The sequence below is a fragment of the Gambusia affinis genome, linkage group LG18 (genome assembly GCF_019740435.1).
Source record: "Gambusia affinis linkage group LG18, SWU_Gaff_1.0, whole genome shotgun sequence".
NCBI lineage: Eukaryota > Metazoa > Chordata > Actinopteri > Cyprinodontiformes > Poeciliidae > Gambusia > Gambusia affinis.
Window position 1 is genome coordinate 25,599,941 of NC_057885.1, and position 15,395 is coordinate 25,615,335.

General features: G+C 48.7%; 3 protein-coding genes across 3 annotated transcripts; all 3 read right to left on the minus strand.

Moving 5' to 3' along the window:
• Window positions 1-253: 253 nt before the first annotated feature.
• LOC122820888 (serrate RNA effector molecule homolog) lies at window positions 254-7,098 on the minus strand. Its single transcript, XM_044098547.1, has 21 exons — window positions 6,982-7,098; window positions 6,109-6,227; window positions 5,421-5,531; window positions 5,203-5,346; window positions 5,054-5,114; window positions 4,691-4,988; window positions 4,416-4,612; window positions 3,931-3,996; window positions 3,238-3,340; window positions 3,055-3,167; window positions 2,890-2,951; window positions 2,732-2,810; window positions 2,494-2,658; window positions 2,273-2,422; window positions 2,042-2,195; window positions 1,345-1,457; window positions 1,188-1,268; window positions 973-1,123; window positions 789-890; window positions 603-720; window positions 254-524 (listed from the first exon to the last, which is right to left on the minus strand). Exons 2-21 carry the CDS (start codon window positions 6,225-6,227, stop codon window positions 449-451), a joined length of 2,463 nt encoding a protein of 820 aa, XP_043954482.1. The 5' UTR covers window positions 6,982-7,098; the 3' UTR covers window positions 254-448.
• A 132-nt stretch (window positions 7,099-7,230) lies between these two features.
• LOC122820890 (pectinesterase inhibitor 10-like) lies at window positions 7,231-11,987 on the minus strand. Its single transcript, XM_044098549.1, has 5 exons — window positions 11,918-11,987; window positions 9,055-9,170; window positions 8,804-8,986; window positions 8,200-8,318; window positions 7,231-8,088 (listed from the first exon to the last, which is right to left on the minus strand). The coding sequence occupies exons 2-5, from the start codon at window positions 9,161-9,163 to the stop codon at window positions 8,068-8,070; spliced, it is 432 nt and encodes a 143-aa protein (XP_043954484.1). The 5' UTR covers window positions 9,164-9,170; window positions 11,918-11,987; the 3' UTR covers window positions 7,231-8,067.
• Window positions 11,988-12,214: 227 nt separating this feature from the next.
• znhit1 (zinc finger, HIT-type containing 1) lies at window positions 12,215-14,379 on the minus strand. The gene is made up of 6 exons (XM_044098548.1): window positions 14,200-14,379; window positions 13,586-13,683; window positions 13,280-13,355; window positions 12,950-13,029; window positions 12,671-12,840; window positions 12,215-12,602 (listed from the first exon to the last, which is right to left on the minus strand). Exons 1-6 carry the CDS (start codon window positions 14,342-14,344, stop codon window positions 12,581-12,583), a joined length of 591 nt encoding a protein of 196 aa, XP_043954483.1. The 5' UTR covers window positions 14,345-14,379; the 3' UTR covers window positions 12,215-12,580.
• Window positions 14,380-15,395: the final 1,016 nt, after the last annotated feature.

Sequence of the window (15,395 nt, forward strand, 5' to 3'; positions counted from 1 at the left end):
TAAAGCTAACAGTAGCTAACTGGACGTAGCTCTGGGCTGCAGTGAATCAATAAAGATCAAACAATATTTAAACATCAAAACTTTAGATTATTGGATGTTCATTTAAACTGGTACTAAATAGATCAATCAATGACCCAAAAGGGTATTGATTTCTAACTTCTGATCTATTTCTAATTCAGCCAACTGGTTGGTAAAGAGACGATGATGAAGATGATGGACAGGAAGTCCAGAGGAAGAAAACAAGGAGTCACTCTGGAGTTTCTGTTCTTTATTGGAAAAACCCTCCTGGATCAGATCATGATGTTGGTCCTGCTCTCACAGACACACAGACAGACACACACAGACAGACAGACACACACAGACACACACACACAGACAGACACACACAGACAGACACACACACACTCTCTCTCTCTCTCTCACAGGAATAAAAAAGTAGAAAGCTGTGCTAGAAGAAGTCCAGGTCGTCCGGAGCGTCCAGGTCTCGGTACTCGATGATGGACCGCGGGTCGCCCCTCAGGCCCCTAAACGCAGACAGAGGTTCTGATTGGTCCAAACTGACACAGAGGTTCTGATTGAACCACCTGTTCAGTTCTGTGTACCTGCTGCTCCTCTGTTTCCCTGGAAACGCTCCTCCTCCTCCTCCTCCTCCTCCTCTGAAGTTGTCATAGTGACCGCGGCCCGGCCCGAACTGGCCCGGCGCCAGGTGGGGTCCCACACCTGTGGGTCCAAACAGAGCGTCAGCCCGGCTCCGCCCCCTGTGGGCTCCGACCCAGAGCCTCACCTACCTGGGAATCCGGGCAGCGGCAGCCTGACGCCTGGAGGGTATCCCAGAAGGCTTTGCTGCTGCGGAGATTGACCAGGAAACGCCGCCATGCCTGGAGGACCGGCTGGGGGCGGAGCCAGAGGAGGGGTCAGAGGTCAACAGCATGCTAACATTAGCCTAGCCTGCATCAGAGGCCAATCAGGTACCTTGAGGCGGCGGTGGGAGGGGCTTGTGCTCAGGGAGGGTGGGTCTCTTGGCATCCAACAGGAAGTTGTTGAAGAACTCCACTTCCTGTCTGACGGCGGTCACCTTGTCGCCGTGTTTGTTCAGGATGTGTTTACGGACGAACTCTGGGGCCTAAAACAACAACAACACCGTCAGGCACCGTTACCGTGGCAACCAGAGAGGGGCGGGGCCTCACCTTGAACTTCTTCCCACTCAGAGGACAGAGCCACTTGTCTTTACTGAGCTCCTGAGTGTTGGACGCCAGGAACGTCTCCACCTGGGGACAGGAGACGCATCAGGAGAGACAGACAGGTGGACAGGTGGAGAGACAGACAGGTGGACAGGTACAGTACCTCCTGTTCCGGGTCTTTCTTTCCGAGCCGAACTGCTTCCTCTTCGCTCAGCGTCTCTGTCGGTGAGAAGAGAGGAGCCAGACGCTCCTCACACATCCTCAGGTGTTCAGTCACTGTCCAATCAGAGCACAGCACCACCTTCATCATCACCATCATCACAGTAACTTTTCAGGTGAGGTCTGGAGCTCAGTGGAGAACCTCAGGGTGGGTAAACAGCCTCCTGTATCTCCCTGAACTTTAAAGGGCCGGTGTTCCTTTGGTTTATTTATGTTTGTTTATGTTTATGTTTTTCAGACACATGTTTTATTGCACAATCAGTAACTGGGTCACCTTCAGTTAAATCATGTATACATCAAACACGACTTAGCAGAAAATTAATTTTGTAAATTGGGCCTCTGTCTCTTTAAGAAGCTCCTGCTCTTTCTGAAGCTCCGCCTCCAGGAAGTTGTCCCAACATGGCTCCTCTTTAACCCTTTAAGGTTTTTACCAGCTGCTCTGAGCAGCAGCTCCTGTAATGAGCTCAGCTGATGTTTGCTAATTGCTGCTGGCTAGTCTGAAGGTCCGCCAGGTGTTTACAACAGCTGAATGGTTGCCATGGAGATGAAAGGACCTCTGAAACATGAAAAAATCAACACTCCAGGGAAAAATGTGGAGCTGATCCCGTACTTTAACTAGGCCGTGTTGCGGTGCGACTCACCCTCTGCTGGAGTGATGCGGGCCGCCGGCAGCGGGCCGCGGACGTGGATGAGGCCGCAGCGGTGAGGCATCTCGTCCTCAGCAGGATACTCACAGAAGTTGTAGTAATCCACAGAGTGGACCAGACGCAGGTAGAGCAGCAACCGGTCCAGAACCTGAACACAATCAGAACCTGAACTCAGCACCGGGTCAGAACCTGAACACAACACACACGCCCACAGGCCCGGCCCACCTGTAGCAGGTTCTGGTCCGTTTCCACGGGAACGTCGGTGGCCTTGGGGTCGTCGGCGGCGCCGGCCGCCCCGATAAGCTCCTCCTCCTCGGCGCTGACCTCCTCGATCAGATAGTCGGTGATGTTCTGCAGAACCGGGTTGGTCTCCGCCTGCAGGAGCAGAGGCGTTGTGGGTGAGCGGGTCAGGTTCTGGTTCTGGTCGGGTCCGGTCGGTCCCGTACCTCTGTGGTCCACAGCGCCCCCCGCTGGTCCAGGCTGTGGACGAGCCGCGCCGCCAGCCGGACGTCGTTCCTCGCCACGGGCCGGTGGTGCGTCAGGCCGTTGGCGGTCCGGACCCGCCGGCTCAGGTCCCGGTTCACCACCGGCGCCAGCTCACAGTCCCTGAGCTGAGACAGCAGAACCGGCTGTTAGCGGCCCGGTTCTGGAGGTTCTGAGGGTTCTGACGGCGCTCTGGGTTACCCTGACGTTCTGCAGGTTCCAGCAGGTCTCCTTGATGTTGACGCTGCGGTCAAAGGTCGCCCAGCACCGCCGGAAGAACCTGCAACACAGACAGTCAGGACGCCGGTTCTGATCCGGTCCTGACAAGAACCGGGTCGACCGGCTGAGACAACCAGTACCTCCGCTCTGGCTGAGGGTCCGACAGCGCCACCCGCAGGAAGCCGGGGTACCTGCGACACAGCTGAGGACAGGAAGTGGGTTAGAGGTCAGAGGTCAGTCTGAGCCAGATAACTCTGGTTCTGGTTTTAGTCTGGTCTTGGTTCTGGTCCGGTTCCGGTTCTTACGGCGATGACCTCGTCCTTGGCGACCTCTGGAGCGATGCTCCTGATGAACAGGGAGGTGGTCAAGTGCAGGGGGCGGGGCCTGGGCGGAGCCTCCTCTCTCTCCTGACGGCGCTCTGAAACAACAGGAGCACTGTGACCTCTGACCTTTAGGGCGGAGCTCCGGCATGTCTCTGAAGTACTGACCCTCTTCTTCCTCCTCTTCCTCCTTGTCAGAGTGGGAGGAGTCGGAGTCGGAGCCGCTGCCCTCGCCGCTGTCCACCGACAGGCTGCGCTTCCTCTTCCTGCCCTGAGAGGAAGAGGCGGGTTACTGACAGCGGTTACCATGACGACAAAGGAAAACCCTGCAGGACATTTGGAGTAAAACTTATTCACAGAATCGTTTTGTTTCTCAGCAGAACACAAGCAGCAGTGCATTCTGGGTAATGAGTTCGCCCAGACACCAGGGGGCGCTGTGAGCATTCAGCTCAGATTAAACCACCAAGCAGAGCTTAAGATGCATAAATCAAACATTTAAAATATTTATTTTCAGTTTATTTAACACAATAAATATGAAAGATTATTTTTTATAAATTCAACTTTTTATTCTGCTTTAGTTTAACAAACTACAAAACAACTTAAACCCTATAAAACAGACATTTTAATAAACAAGTTTACTTCATGTTGTTAAATCTGGATCAATAAATCTGGATGGATAGATCTGATCAGTAGATCTAGATCTATCCATCCAGATCTACTGATCTAGATTAATTCATCTGTAGATGAATTAAATCATCTACAGATGATTTTCACAGCCATCAGGAACAGAACCTTCAGAACCAAGAGGATCCGCGGGTCAGAACCAGAACACCTGATGAGGATGATGATGATGAAACTCACCTTCTTCATCGTCTTCTCCTCCTCTTCCTCTCTCTCCTCCTTCAGGCCGCCGGGATCCTCGTGGTTCTGGAGACGACATGAGACCATCAGGAGGTTCTGATGGAGCCAGCAGAACCAACCGGATCAGAACCAGCTGGACCCGGTCCTGAAACCCGGCCCGGTTCTCCATGCTGTCGGTTCGTCCCTTTGGACTCAGGTTCTAAAGTTTTAGCTCCTCTGAATCTCAACGTTCTCTGAAATAACTTGATAAATAACAATAGATAACATTAATAAACGATAATAAATGGTAAATAATGATAAATATCAGACTGTAAATGAAAACCAGACGTTCTTGTGGTCCAACAGAATCATTTAAACTGATAAACAGAACTGGACCAGAGCAGACAGCCTGACTAACTCAGCTTATAGTTCTATAGAAAACCCAACAACAGAAGAAGAGATTCTGCCGAGTCAGCAGTGAACCGCCTCATGGTTCTGGTTCCGACCTTGTCGGGTTCCTTGGTTCCCTCAGCGCCGTCTGACCCGTCCTTCTGACCGCCGGCCGCCTCCGGCCCGCTCTGAGCGCCGCCGCTTCCCTCCTTTGGAGCCGCCTGGCTCTTCTCTGCTGCGTCTCCGCCGCCCCCTGCTGGAGCCTCCAGGACCTGCAGGTCAAAGTCCGTCCCTCCCTCCATCTTGATCACAGCTGACCAAGAAACCAACAGGACCGCGTTATCCAGAAGCCCCCAGTCAGGACCACATTACCCAGAATGCCCCTCCCTACCTGCGTCCAGCAGCTTGATGATGGCCGCCTCGTGCTGCATGTCCAGAGAGACGCCGTCCAGCCAGCGGTTGTCCAGCAGGAACAGGAAGACGGCCAGCCGGGTCTGCAGGGCGCCCAGAGACTCCGCCCTCCTGACTCTGATGTCATCAGGGTGGTACTTGGACCGGAACCACTCGTGCTCCTTGTGCTGGACGAAGAAGTCCTGCAGCTGCTGGCGCCGGAAGTCCAGTTTGTACTGATTGTAGCGCTTCACCGCCTCCGTCTCGTCCACGCTGTCCTCCATGTTCAGCAGGAACTCCTGAGGTCACACAGAGGTCACCACCAGGGGTCACACAGAGGTCATCACCATGTTCTGTTCCTCACCTTGAAGCTCCTCATGCTGGGCGGTCCTGGAGGCGGCAGGTCCGGGTCCAGCAGCCCCAACCTGGAAACAACACAAAACCATGAGCTGACCTGCGACCCGGTTCTGACCCGGTCCGGCCCCGTGGTTCTGACCCGCTGCAGTAGCTCACCTGCCCTGCAGGGGGAGCCCTCCGGGGTGGGGGTGCAGGTGGGGGAAGTCGTGGTGCCAGGCCTGAGGCCCCGCCCCTGGAAACGGAGCCCCGCCTCCTCCATAGGGCGGCTCGTAGCGGTACGGCTCCCCCCGGTGGTCGTCCCTGGAAACACATGGGCCATGAGCATGCTGGGTCACATCGGATCAGAACCAGTTAAAACCGGGTCAGAACCTCACCAGTCTCTCCTCAGCCGTTTGTGCTGCGGGCTGATGTGTCGCGGCGGGGAGAAGCGGTCCCTTCGGCCGCGGTCGTAGTCCCGCCTCCTCTCCCTGCCGCGCTCCCACTCCCTGAAACCAACAGAACCAGAACCAGAACCGTCAGAGGGTCCACAACAACTCAATACAGAACACTGAAAGAACTGCAGAGCCAGACTGAGCCGGTACCAGAGTCACCCACTGGTCCAATCAGAACCATCAGGTTCTGAAGGTCTTTAGTTTCCATCAATTTTGATTCATTTGATTCAATATTTTCAACAATAAATCAAAATTAATGTCTGAACTGTTTTACTGTCAGGACAATTTCAGTATTTTATCCTCAATAAAATAAATTTAAATAAATTTAAATAAAGTCACTATGATGGAGAACCTGATGGAGAACCTGATGGAGAACCTGATGGAGAACCTGAGGAACGTTTCTACTGAGCAGCGTTTGTGTTGGTGGGACAACACAAACGCTGAGTCCATATCGCCCATCAGTACCGTCACCATGACAACGCTGACCCAAACAGGAAACGGTTCTGTTTATTCACTCTGTTACAGATCACTAAATGACTTTAACTGGTTCTGGTTCTCCACACAGTAAACTAAATGGGTCAGAACCAGGAACAGGAGTCACAGCCTGGTTCTGGTTCTGCAGCGTTCGGACCTGTCGGCCCAGTCGTCCCTGCGGCGCTCCTCCCTCTCTCTGGACCGCTCCATGTCGCTGCGTTCCCGCCTGAACTTGTCCCGTCTCCGACGGTCCAACTCGTCGTCGCTATCGCCCATCTGAGGGAGACACTCAGTTAGAACCGGACCAGAACCGGATCAGAACCAGAAACTCTGGTCTGTTCACGTCTCAAACCAAAACAAACTCTGAGGTTCCAGACACCAACAGAAACATAAAGATTTATTATTTATTGATTCCAACATATTGATCATTGATCATCAGGAGTTGCAGCAGGTGAACTAATTCACTGCTTTAGCATCAACAGCAGCTGCGCGTAGCGAACGGACTGAAACTAATATTTATGATTATTGTTAGGGTGAATGACTGAATGATTCAGTTTGAGGAGCTGCAGATGAATCAACGTGGAACCAAACCAACGGAGAAACTTCTCATCTAGAATATCCTGAGATGTTTTAATAAACCGAAGCAGAGATTATTAATCTGTGATCATAATGAACTCTCATTGGTAAACAGATCTGAGCTCTTCTTCTCCTCTGCTAGCTCTGTTAGCCTGTTAGCTCCTCGCGAGCCGCGACTGTTTTCGTCAAGGTATTAAACTAGAAACATCCAATAACTAACAGCAGATTTTATTTACAAAATTAACAAATAATATTTCATAAAATCATTTATTAAGAGAGAGATTCGCGCTGCACAATGTTAGCATCAGTTTAGCTCCTGAGGCTAACAAACTGCTTAGCATCAGAGCTAACTGAATAAACTTCTCCATGCGGGATTCATGCGTTTATCTACGTTCATCAGCATTTTCCCCTGATTAGAATCAAACTTTATTCAGGAGGTTTTAGTTCAGTTTACCTGGAAAAGCTCCACTTCGACTCCCAGAAGCACAAATTAGCCGCTAAGCTAACAGAGTGCCGCCACAGGTCATTGTGGACCAACGACACTTCCGGTTGAGCTAAACTGCGTAAGAAAGTTAGCTTAGCACCTAGTGGTTAAATCAGGAACTACAAGTTGGTTGATGAACTACAAACAGTAAACTTTCCTCTGCGGCTTCATTTTTGACAGATGGGATTTTTTAAGAAATAAATGTATTTACCCAGGGCGTTTTATTTTACATATTTATTACACAATTAAACAAGTTTTCATAAAAACTCATACATTTTTAAAAAGCTTTTTTAAAAAATTATTCAACATGTGTATTTTTTTTAGCCTACATAGATTTAACATTGTAAATCTATGTATAGATTTAATATTGTAAATCTATGTAAAAGAGTCAAAATCAAACCACAATGACCACGCAGAGATAAATTATAACATCTTAAAATAACTTTAAAAATACATTCATGCCAGATGAGTATATTTTATTATTTTCTTTTCATATTGTTTCATTTATCAGCTTATTAATTCATTAGCTAAACTATTTATTGAGCCAATTTATTCATAAATGAATCATAGACTGAATAGGCAGAGTTAATAAAAGCGTAACTGGACAGTTTGGTTCTGTTGGGTTCTGAACTGGGCCAGAGGTTCTGGTGAACCACCGTCTTGGTTCTGGGTCGGTAGAAACATGACAGCAGTCACATGACCCGGTTCTGGAGCTAAACTGGAGCAACATCCACTAATCGCCGCTGTTTAAACTTTACTGTATTCTTTACTTTTAGATATTCATTTCAATCTTCATCTGAAATTAATAAGTTGACGTTTAAATTAAACTTTATGATCTTTATCTCTTCAGAACAAAAACAGGTCCAGGCAGGGGGCGGGGCTTAAGACGAAGCTGGATTGGATGGGCGGAGCTTAAACTGGGCGTGGACATAAATGGGGCGGGGCTTCTGTGAGTGACGCTCTGTGGGCTCACTGGCTCAGTTTTCTGGCTCAAGTTGTTCAGCCTGATGTGGAGGTAGAAAGAGGAGCAGCAGCTCTCCTATTGGCTGGCTCAGCCTAGGGGGAGGAGCCTGAGACCTGGAGGAGGGAGGAGCAGAGGGACAGTGAGAGAGGACAGAGAGACAGACGGAGGACAGAGAGACAGACGGAGGACAGAGACTGAGCGGGACGCCCTGCAGGGGGACAGACCTGTCGTCCTCGTCCAGAGAAGATGGTGGTCAGTCCGCTGCGCCTCTGGACGCGTCTCAGAGGATAAGTCTGTCTCCTTGTCAGCTCCAACAGCAGCTCTGGACTGGACAGGGACAGACCTGGACAGAGACAGGTCAGAACCAGATCGGGTCCAACAGAACCAGAACCCACTGGCCCCTCTATCTGAGGATCATCAGGGTCTTAACCAGTGTTTTCCAACGTGGGGGCCGTGGTTCCTCGGGGAGCCGCCAGGGGGCGCTGTGGGAGGCTCAGGAAGTTTGAAGATGAGAGAAAAAAATAAAAGCAAAAATAATATTTGAATCCTATAATTTTTTTTATCTTGTATTATAGTTTTTGTTTTCTGTTTCTCAATCATTGTTTTAACTAAAATATAAATTAAAATGTTTTCTGAAGCTCATTTCCTGATTGGCTGCCGGTTCCTCCGGTTAGCTTAGCTAGCTAGAAATGGAGAGTTTCTCTCCAAAGATAATAATTATGCTGATTAAATGTAATAATTATTGAATATAAACAGTAAAGTTTGTTTCAACGTTTGGTCTGCGGGGTCAGAGGTCAAAGCTGTTCAGATCACCTGGTCTAAACTCACCTGTGGAGGCGTCAGGCTGCCTGGGGGGGGAGCTGGGGGAGGGAGGGGGCGGGGCCTGTGGGGAGGAGGAGAGCAGGGGGGATGCAGCGGGGGAGGCGGGGCTTCCGGGGGAGCAGGAGGAGGAGGGGGAGGAGCTTCGCGGGGAGGAGGCGTCGCTCCGGGACTCCAGCCTCCTCAGGCGCTCTGGAAGGAAGGAGACGGAGGTCAGGGCCATGATGGAGGTTCTGGTTCTGGTCCGGTCCAGTTCTCACCTTTCAGGAACTCGTCTTGGAGCCGCCGGCTGGTGATGGAGAAGAGCGGGGGCGGAGCTTCCTCTGAGGAAGAGGAGACGGGCGAGGAAGGGCCTCCAACAGACCTCATGGTGGCGCTGCAGAGAGAGAAGAAGATTTTAACAAAACATTTATTTACAATTAGGAAAATGCACAAAATACAATTAAAAACACAAGGCATCACATCAGGACAAGCTTGAAAATAATTAAATACGGTGCTGGTTAAATTCCAATATTTCGATATACGTATATTCCACAACATCCCATTAAAACCCCATAACTGCATGAAACTTTGCTCGTTCCCAGTGGCTCTGTGGAAACAAAACTCTGATCTCAACCTGGCCTTAATGTTGACCTTCCACAGAGCCACGGCACCGAGTTGAGGTCCAGTCTGGAGTCCGTCTCTACCAGATAAATTAATAGCTACACACTCATGGCTCGATTTCTCAGAGTTCTTTCATTCAGGACTTTAACACAGGTTCTGTAGAGAACTTCTGGGCCTGAAGGCTCATCTGTGAGCTTTTACTGGGTAGAAGAAGAAGAAAGGTCGGGTCAGACAAACCGGATCAGAACCAGCCTGAACCGACCTCCTGGGTTCAGGTTAAAGGTCAAAGGTCCAGTAGTAGAACAGATCAGAACCGATCAGAACCAGCTGAATGCAGGTATCACAGCATCTCACCATATGAACAGAACCTGGGCTGGAGGTCAAAGGTCAGGACGGTCCAATCCAAACCTCTCAAACAGACAGAAGCTTAGAGGTACGGAAAACCAAAAGGGCCAAAACTCAATATAGTAAATGATTATTAATGCAAATTAATAAATGTTTTAACTTTATATGCATCAAATAGATGAACCTTCTTTATCGTAAATAAATATTTTTTATTTAAATTATTAACAGGCTGATCATCCAGAACCGGTTCTGAAAAGAAGAACTAAATCAGGAAGGAAAGCAGAGATGGAAATCCAAAACTAAATCTAGTAAATATTAATCAACAGGAAGTTTGGAGTTCAGGCTCATTAAATATTAAACTGGTTTCATTATCAAACGGTTCTGGATCTGCAGGACGAAGTTCCTCAGATCAGAACCGACCAGAACCAACTGATCCGGACCAGAACACGAGTCCAACATAAAGTCTTCAGAAAATAATAACTAAATAAAGAGTTACATTAGAATTTATGAGTTTTTATCTTCATAATTAATCAAAACACAGAGATAACTCCACTGATAGCTGAAGGTTAAAGTTCAAAATCCTGATTACTGGCAGAAAATGAAACCGGATCAGAACCACAGAGGAAACTGATGCAGAGTCATGAACAGACAGGGTGAAAGGGTAAAGGTCAGGAGATCAAACTAATGAAAACAGAATCAAACCAACAAACAAACTAAAATCTGTCTCAGATTATCAGCAGGTCTGAACCCGATGAAGGACCGAGTCTTCCTCACCTGCAGGACAGGTTCTGGTTCTGAATCCGTCTGGTAACTGGTCCACTTGTTCTAACCTGTGATAAACTCTTAATAACCTGAGTTTGATTGTTAATAACAGGAAATAGAGAAAGTTTACTTCCTGTTCTCCGGGTTTTATGGGAAGCAACACCATAAAAAGATAATTTCATCAATTTTACTTTTTTCTGTGAAGTTATTTCAAGAATCATCAAAAAATATCAAAACTGTAGAGACAGTTCTGCTGTAGCTGAAATGAAACAATCTGATTACTGAATACAAAACTCTGGAATGCATCAGTTTTCATGGTTCAAACCAAACCTGAGAGGTTATGATTTATTATCCAACAGTAAATCCGTCCTCTACAATCTGCAGCTCCTTATTAAAATCCTGCAGCAGCAACATCTGGGCCAGGATGCAGAGGAACACAGCGGCTAGCTAGCCGCGATGTTCCAGCAGCTGCTAGATGCTGTTCCTGCTAGTTAACTGCTAACTGCTCTGTTTCTGTTAGCTAGCTGCTAACTGCTCTGTTTCTGTTAGCTAGCTGCTGTCGGGGCGCTCTGGTGGCACAGGGGCAAAGCACCACCCACGTATGGAGGCCCTAATCCTCGTGTTGGTAGTTGTAGGTTCGATTCCTGGCCTGGCGACATTTGCCGCACATCTTTCCCATCATTCCTCTCTGACTACTTTTAAATAAAGGCCAACAAAAGCTTTTAAAAAAAGAACATTGGCTGCTGTTCCCTTTAGCTGGCTAGTCTCCCTTCTTTAGCTAGCTGCCGTTTCTGTTAGCTAGCTGCCGTTTCTGTTAGCTTAGCTGTTGCTCCATTAATGCTATTTGCTTCTTCAGTCAGACAGTAGAGCAGCTGGATCTCAGGTTCAGGCAGTTTTACATCAGGTCTGAAGTTCTCCAGAACCTGAACCCAGACCTGATGACAGGAGAACCTTGGTTCTGGAGGATTACCAGGTTCTGGTTCTGGATGGTTCTTCTAGAAACCTGAAGGATTCAATCAGAGTTCCGGCTCTGATCAACACCAAGAGTCAACCCTAATTGAACTGGACCCAGAGCAGCAGAGTAAATGGTTCTGCCGTAGAACCCAGCAGAACTTGATGGTTCTGAAAATTTGGGTCAATCAGAAACTTTAGGGTTAAAGGTCACTGAGACAGAGAACCTCTGAAAGATGTTGGACCTCTCTGGACTGTCTGCAGACCGATCTGGGTCGGAACCGCTCCCACACCAGAGTTGACCTTCAAGACCCGGTTCCAAACCAGAACCAGTCTCCGGGTTGCTGGTTCCACACCAGCCTCACAGCCCTACGGTGAGCAACGACCAGAACCAGAGACCGGATTGGATCCGACCTCCAGTTAATCCCAGAACCAGAACCAGCCCAGTTGGTACTCACTGACCGGTGGAGAAGCGGCGGCTCCTCACAGCGACGGAGAGACGAGCGGCTGGACAGAGTGTGTGTGTGTGTGAGGTGTGTGTGTGCGCAGGTAAAGTCTCAGATGGATCTAAAGTCCACTATAATGATTGACCGGTGTTTATGGTGCGGTTGCCATGGCGACCAGGACGGCTGGACTTTGAGGACGCTGCACAGACGTAAACACCTCAGGAGATCTGAACCTGGGAGCCGACCTCTGACCTCTGAGTGGCTGAGGGTTAAAGGTCAGAGGTCAGTCAGTAGCTGCAGTGCTAACAGGAAGTGCAGGTTTATAGACAGGACATTTTATTTTGAAAGGTCAGAAATCAATTTAACATTTATTTCAGTTTCAGAACAAAATGAAATGAAAACATCCAGGAGATCCGGGTCGGATCTGGTTCTGGTTCCTGCCAACTGGAACAAACTCGGGTATCCTCCTGTAGAACCTCAGTGTTCTGCTGGTTCTGGTTCTGATGGTTCTGGTTCTGCAGTGAAGGCAGAGACGGGTCCACACTGAGACAAACCATCAGAACCAACCAGGTCGTCCAGGTTCTGGAGCGTCCTGATCCAGAGAGCAGCGTCTCCATCCAGCAGCAGACGTCCAACATGTCCTGCGGTCCGGCCCGATCCGGTCCGGTCCAAAGCATCCTCAGAGCGTCCACTTCAGACACCTGCAGAGACAGTGGACAGGTGAGCAGGACAGAGGACACCAGGTGTCCCTCTCTGCAGCGCCCCCTACCTGGTCTCCCTGTGCGTGAGCAGACACCTGCTGCTGCAGTAGCGCCCCCCGCAGGTGGTGCAGGTGTAGTGGGACGGGAAGCCGCAGACGCAGCAGAAAAGACGAGGAGGCAGAGAGGAGGGCGGGGCCGCCGCTGACAGGTAGTTAGGCTCCGCCCTCTCCGACAGGTTCTGCCAATCAGAGAGCAGCATGAACCCATCAGCCAATCAGAGAGCAGCATGAACCCATCAGCCAATCAGAGAGCAGCATGAACCCATCAGCCAATCAGAGAGCAGCTACCTCCTCCTCCAGCAGGGTGGTGAAGTTCTTTCTGAAGCGCTGCTTGAAGTGATCGCCCCTCGTCTTCCTCCTCTTCTTCTCTGAGGACAAAGAGACACTGAGCTGAATGGACAGGAGGACAGACAGGAGGACAGAACGTCCATCAGGAGGACAGACAGGAGGACAGAACGTCCATCAGGAGGACAGACAGGAGGACAGAACGTCCATCAGGAGGACAGACAGGAGGACAGAACGTCCATCAGGAGGACAGACAGGAGGACAGAACGTCCATCAGGAGGACAGACAGGAGGACAGAACGTCCATCAGGAGGTCAGACAGGAGGACACTCACCTGGCTCCTCTGTCTCACTGAAGGCTGGGAGTCGGGCCGTGGGACCAGGGGGGGGCAGGGAGGACAGGGGGTCGTCCTGGAGACGGAGACAGGAAGAGAGAGTCAGGAAGAGCATCATCATCATCGAGACCTGATCTGACCTCTGACCCCTCAGTTTGTCCTGATGTCAGCTGATGATGATGTCACTGATCAGATCCCAGTCTGTTACATCAATGACTGACCCGGTTCGGTATAAGCCGGTTATTGTCCGGTTCTGGATTCTAGAGATCCACCAGAACCCCTGCTGGGCCCAGTCCCGTAACCAACCTGGAAGTTGTCTTTCTCCAGAGCCTCCAGCTGCCGGGTCAGCCTCCTCTGCCGGGTCGCCTCATCCAGAACCCTGCGCTGACCCGCTTCGACCCGGGCTGAAACACACAGGAACCGGTTACAGGTTCTGGACTGGACCACCGTTTCACATTAACTGGACCGAACGTCCCATAAGACCCTCATGTTTAACTTATTAACTGTTCATCTAAAACTAAAACTCTTCCGGGTCAAAATGTTTGGCTGAATTTAGAAAACATTCTGAAGTTAAACACCTACATGAAGCCCTGGGGATTTAAAGTTAGACTATTTCAATAAATGTACAATTCATAAACACTATAAACCAGCCGTATGGTAGAATAACTAAAAATAATAGTTACGATGTAAAATTAGTTTATACAACTATTATAATGATTTACTATACCGCTGTTGAGCTAAAACTGGTGGTTTTCTTAGTGGAGTCCGCAGCAGAGCGGCTGTTTTCAGGCTGAACCCCGTATGAAGGGGACAGCAGCGGGGATCCGCTCTGTCCTCCAGTCGGTGGGCCTCACGGACACCAGGCTGCAGCTGCAGGGTCACTTTTACTCATTAATCAGGATGAAATGAACCCAACTCACCAGAGCTTTTCTTCTCCAGTACCATCTTGATTGAACGGCAGGCCGCAGGGGTCAAACTAAACGAAACGCGAATGTCCCAGAAACTGTTACTGACCCCAATGAGGAAGAAATAAATACAAACAAAACCTAAATATACTTTGAACATTTAAATGAAAACTCCTCTCCATCCGGAACATTTACCACCTACAGAAATGATGAAGGTACGTAATTTACGTACATTTACCAAAATAATTATTCGGGCGCGTTTGTAGCTTCTCTGCCGCCCCCTGGTGGTCGATCTGCAGATCGTCATTAGAAAGACAACTACAAACATTTTTACATTAAACCCAGATTCTGCTTTTCTACTAATATTAGTCTCTGAAACATGCTTACCTTGTAAATATATTAAATAAATCTATCATTTCCCTGAGTGGGCAAAAATTACAGCAGTGGTGTCCAAACCTCTTGCCAAATGGGGAAAAACTAAAGTTTAAAAGCTTTATATTGTACAAACCTAGAACCCAATCCAGAACAACTGGAACCAACATTTAGTTTTATGCCTCAAGACTCCCACCAAACATGGAGAAAAAAAACATTTAGTTCGTTGGCTAGTAATTTGTTTGATTAATTGATTTCAGTTGGGTGTTTCATGTAGGTTTTTGGTAGCTCTATATGCATGTGGGTGGTCACATGGTTTTCTTGCAGTCAGTCGGCAGGTGAGACAGTCAGGTATCCAAACAACACCGGCAGGGCTCCTGTGCTTGTACCATGCTTTACCTGCAACTGTGGAATAAACAAAGAACTGTATTTCTGATCTTTTTGGAACTGTGTAAACCAGAAACCTGCAGTGCATCAAGAGGCTATTTGAGTTAAATTCACTTTTACTTTTATGGAGCTAAAACAGTCTCAAAATTCACAAAAGCACAAGATCCACAAATGCAAATTAACTAATCAAACAAATATTTAATGATTTCCAAGTTGCTTCATGCTTTTTTTTTTTTTTCTTTTTTTTTGTACATTTTAAACGTCCAACTTTGACCTGAAAACAAACTTTACAATATAAACAGGTTGTTTATATTGTGGCCTGGGCCGCGAATGGCCCCCGAACCACAGTTTGGACATCCCTGATTTTAATGGACGGACATATTAGCAGCTGGATATCTGCTGCTAGCCGGACTCCTGGACAGAACCAGAACCAGAACTGGAGTTGGACCAGA

What these genes read in the sequence shown, in the direction of transcription:
- LOC122820890 (XM_044098549.1), bottom strand. Translation starts at nt 9,163, where the DNA reads ATGAGGTCTGTTGGAGGCCCTTCCTCGCCCGTCTCCTCTTCCTCAGAG. An exon ending in CCAAGACGAGTTCCTGAAAG is followed by an intron (nt 8,987 to 9,054) that starts GTGAGAACTGGA and finishes CCTTCCTTCCAG; the next exon opens with AGCGCCTGAGGAGGCTGGAG. An exon ending in GCAGCCTGACGCCTCCACAG is followed by an intron (nt 8,319 to 8,803) that starts GTGAGTTTAGAC and finishes GTCTCTGTCCAG; the next exon opens with GTCTGTCCCTGTCCAGTCCA.
- LOC122820888 (XM_044098547.1), bottom strand. Translation starts at nt 6,227, where the DNA reads ATGGGCGATAGCGACGACGAGTTGGACCGTCGGAGACGGGACAAGTTC. An exon ending in CATCAAGCTGCTGGACGCAG is followed by an intron (nt 4,613 to 4,690) that starts GTAGGGAGGGGC and finishes TTTCTTGGTCAG; the next exon opens with CTGTGATCAAGATGGAGGGA. An exon ending in AGGAGAAGACGATGAAGAAG is followed by an intron (nt 3,341 to 3,930) that starts GTGAGTTTCATC and finishes TCTTCCTCTCAG; the next exon opens with GGCAGGAAGAGGAAGCGCAG.
- znhit1 (XM_044098548.1), bottom strand. Translation starts at nt 14,344, where the DNA reads ATGTTCAAAGTATATTTAGGTTTTGTTTGTATTTATTTCTTCCTCATT. An exon ending in TGGAGAAAGACAACTTCCAG is followed by an intron (nt 13,356 to 13,585) that starts GTTGGTTACGGG and finishes CTCCGTCTCCAG; the next exon opens with GACGACCCCCTGTCCTCCCT. An exon ending in CCACCCTGCTGGAGGAGGAG is followed by an intron (nt 12,841 to 12,949) that starts GTAGCTGCTCTC and finishes TCTGATTGGCAG; the next exon opens with AACCTGTCGGAGAGGGCGGA.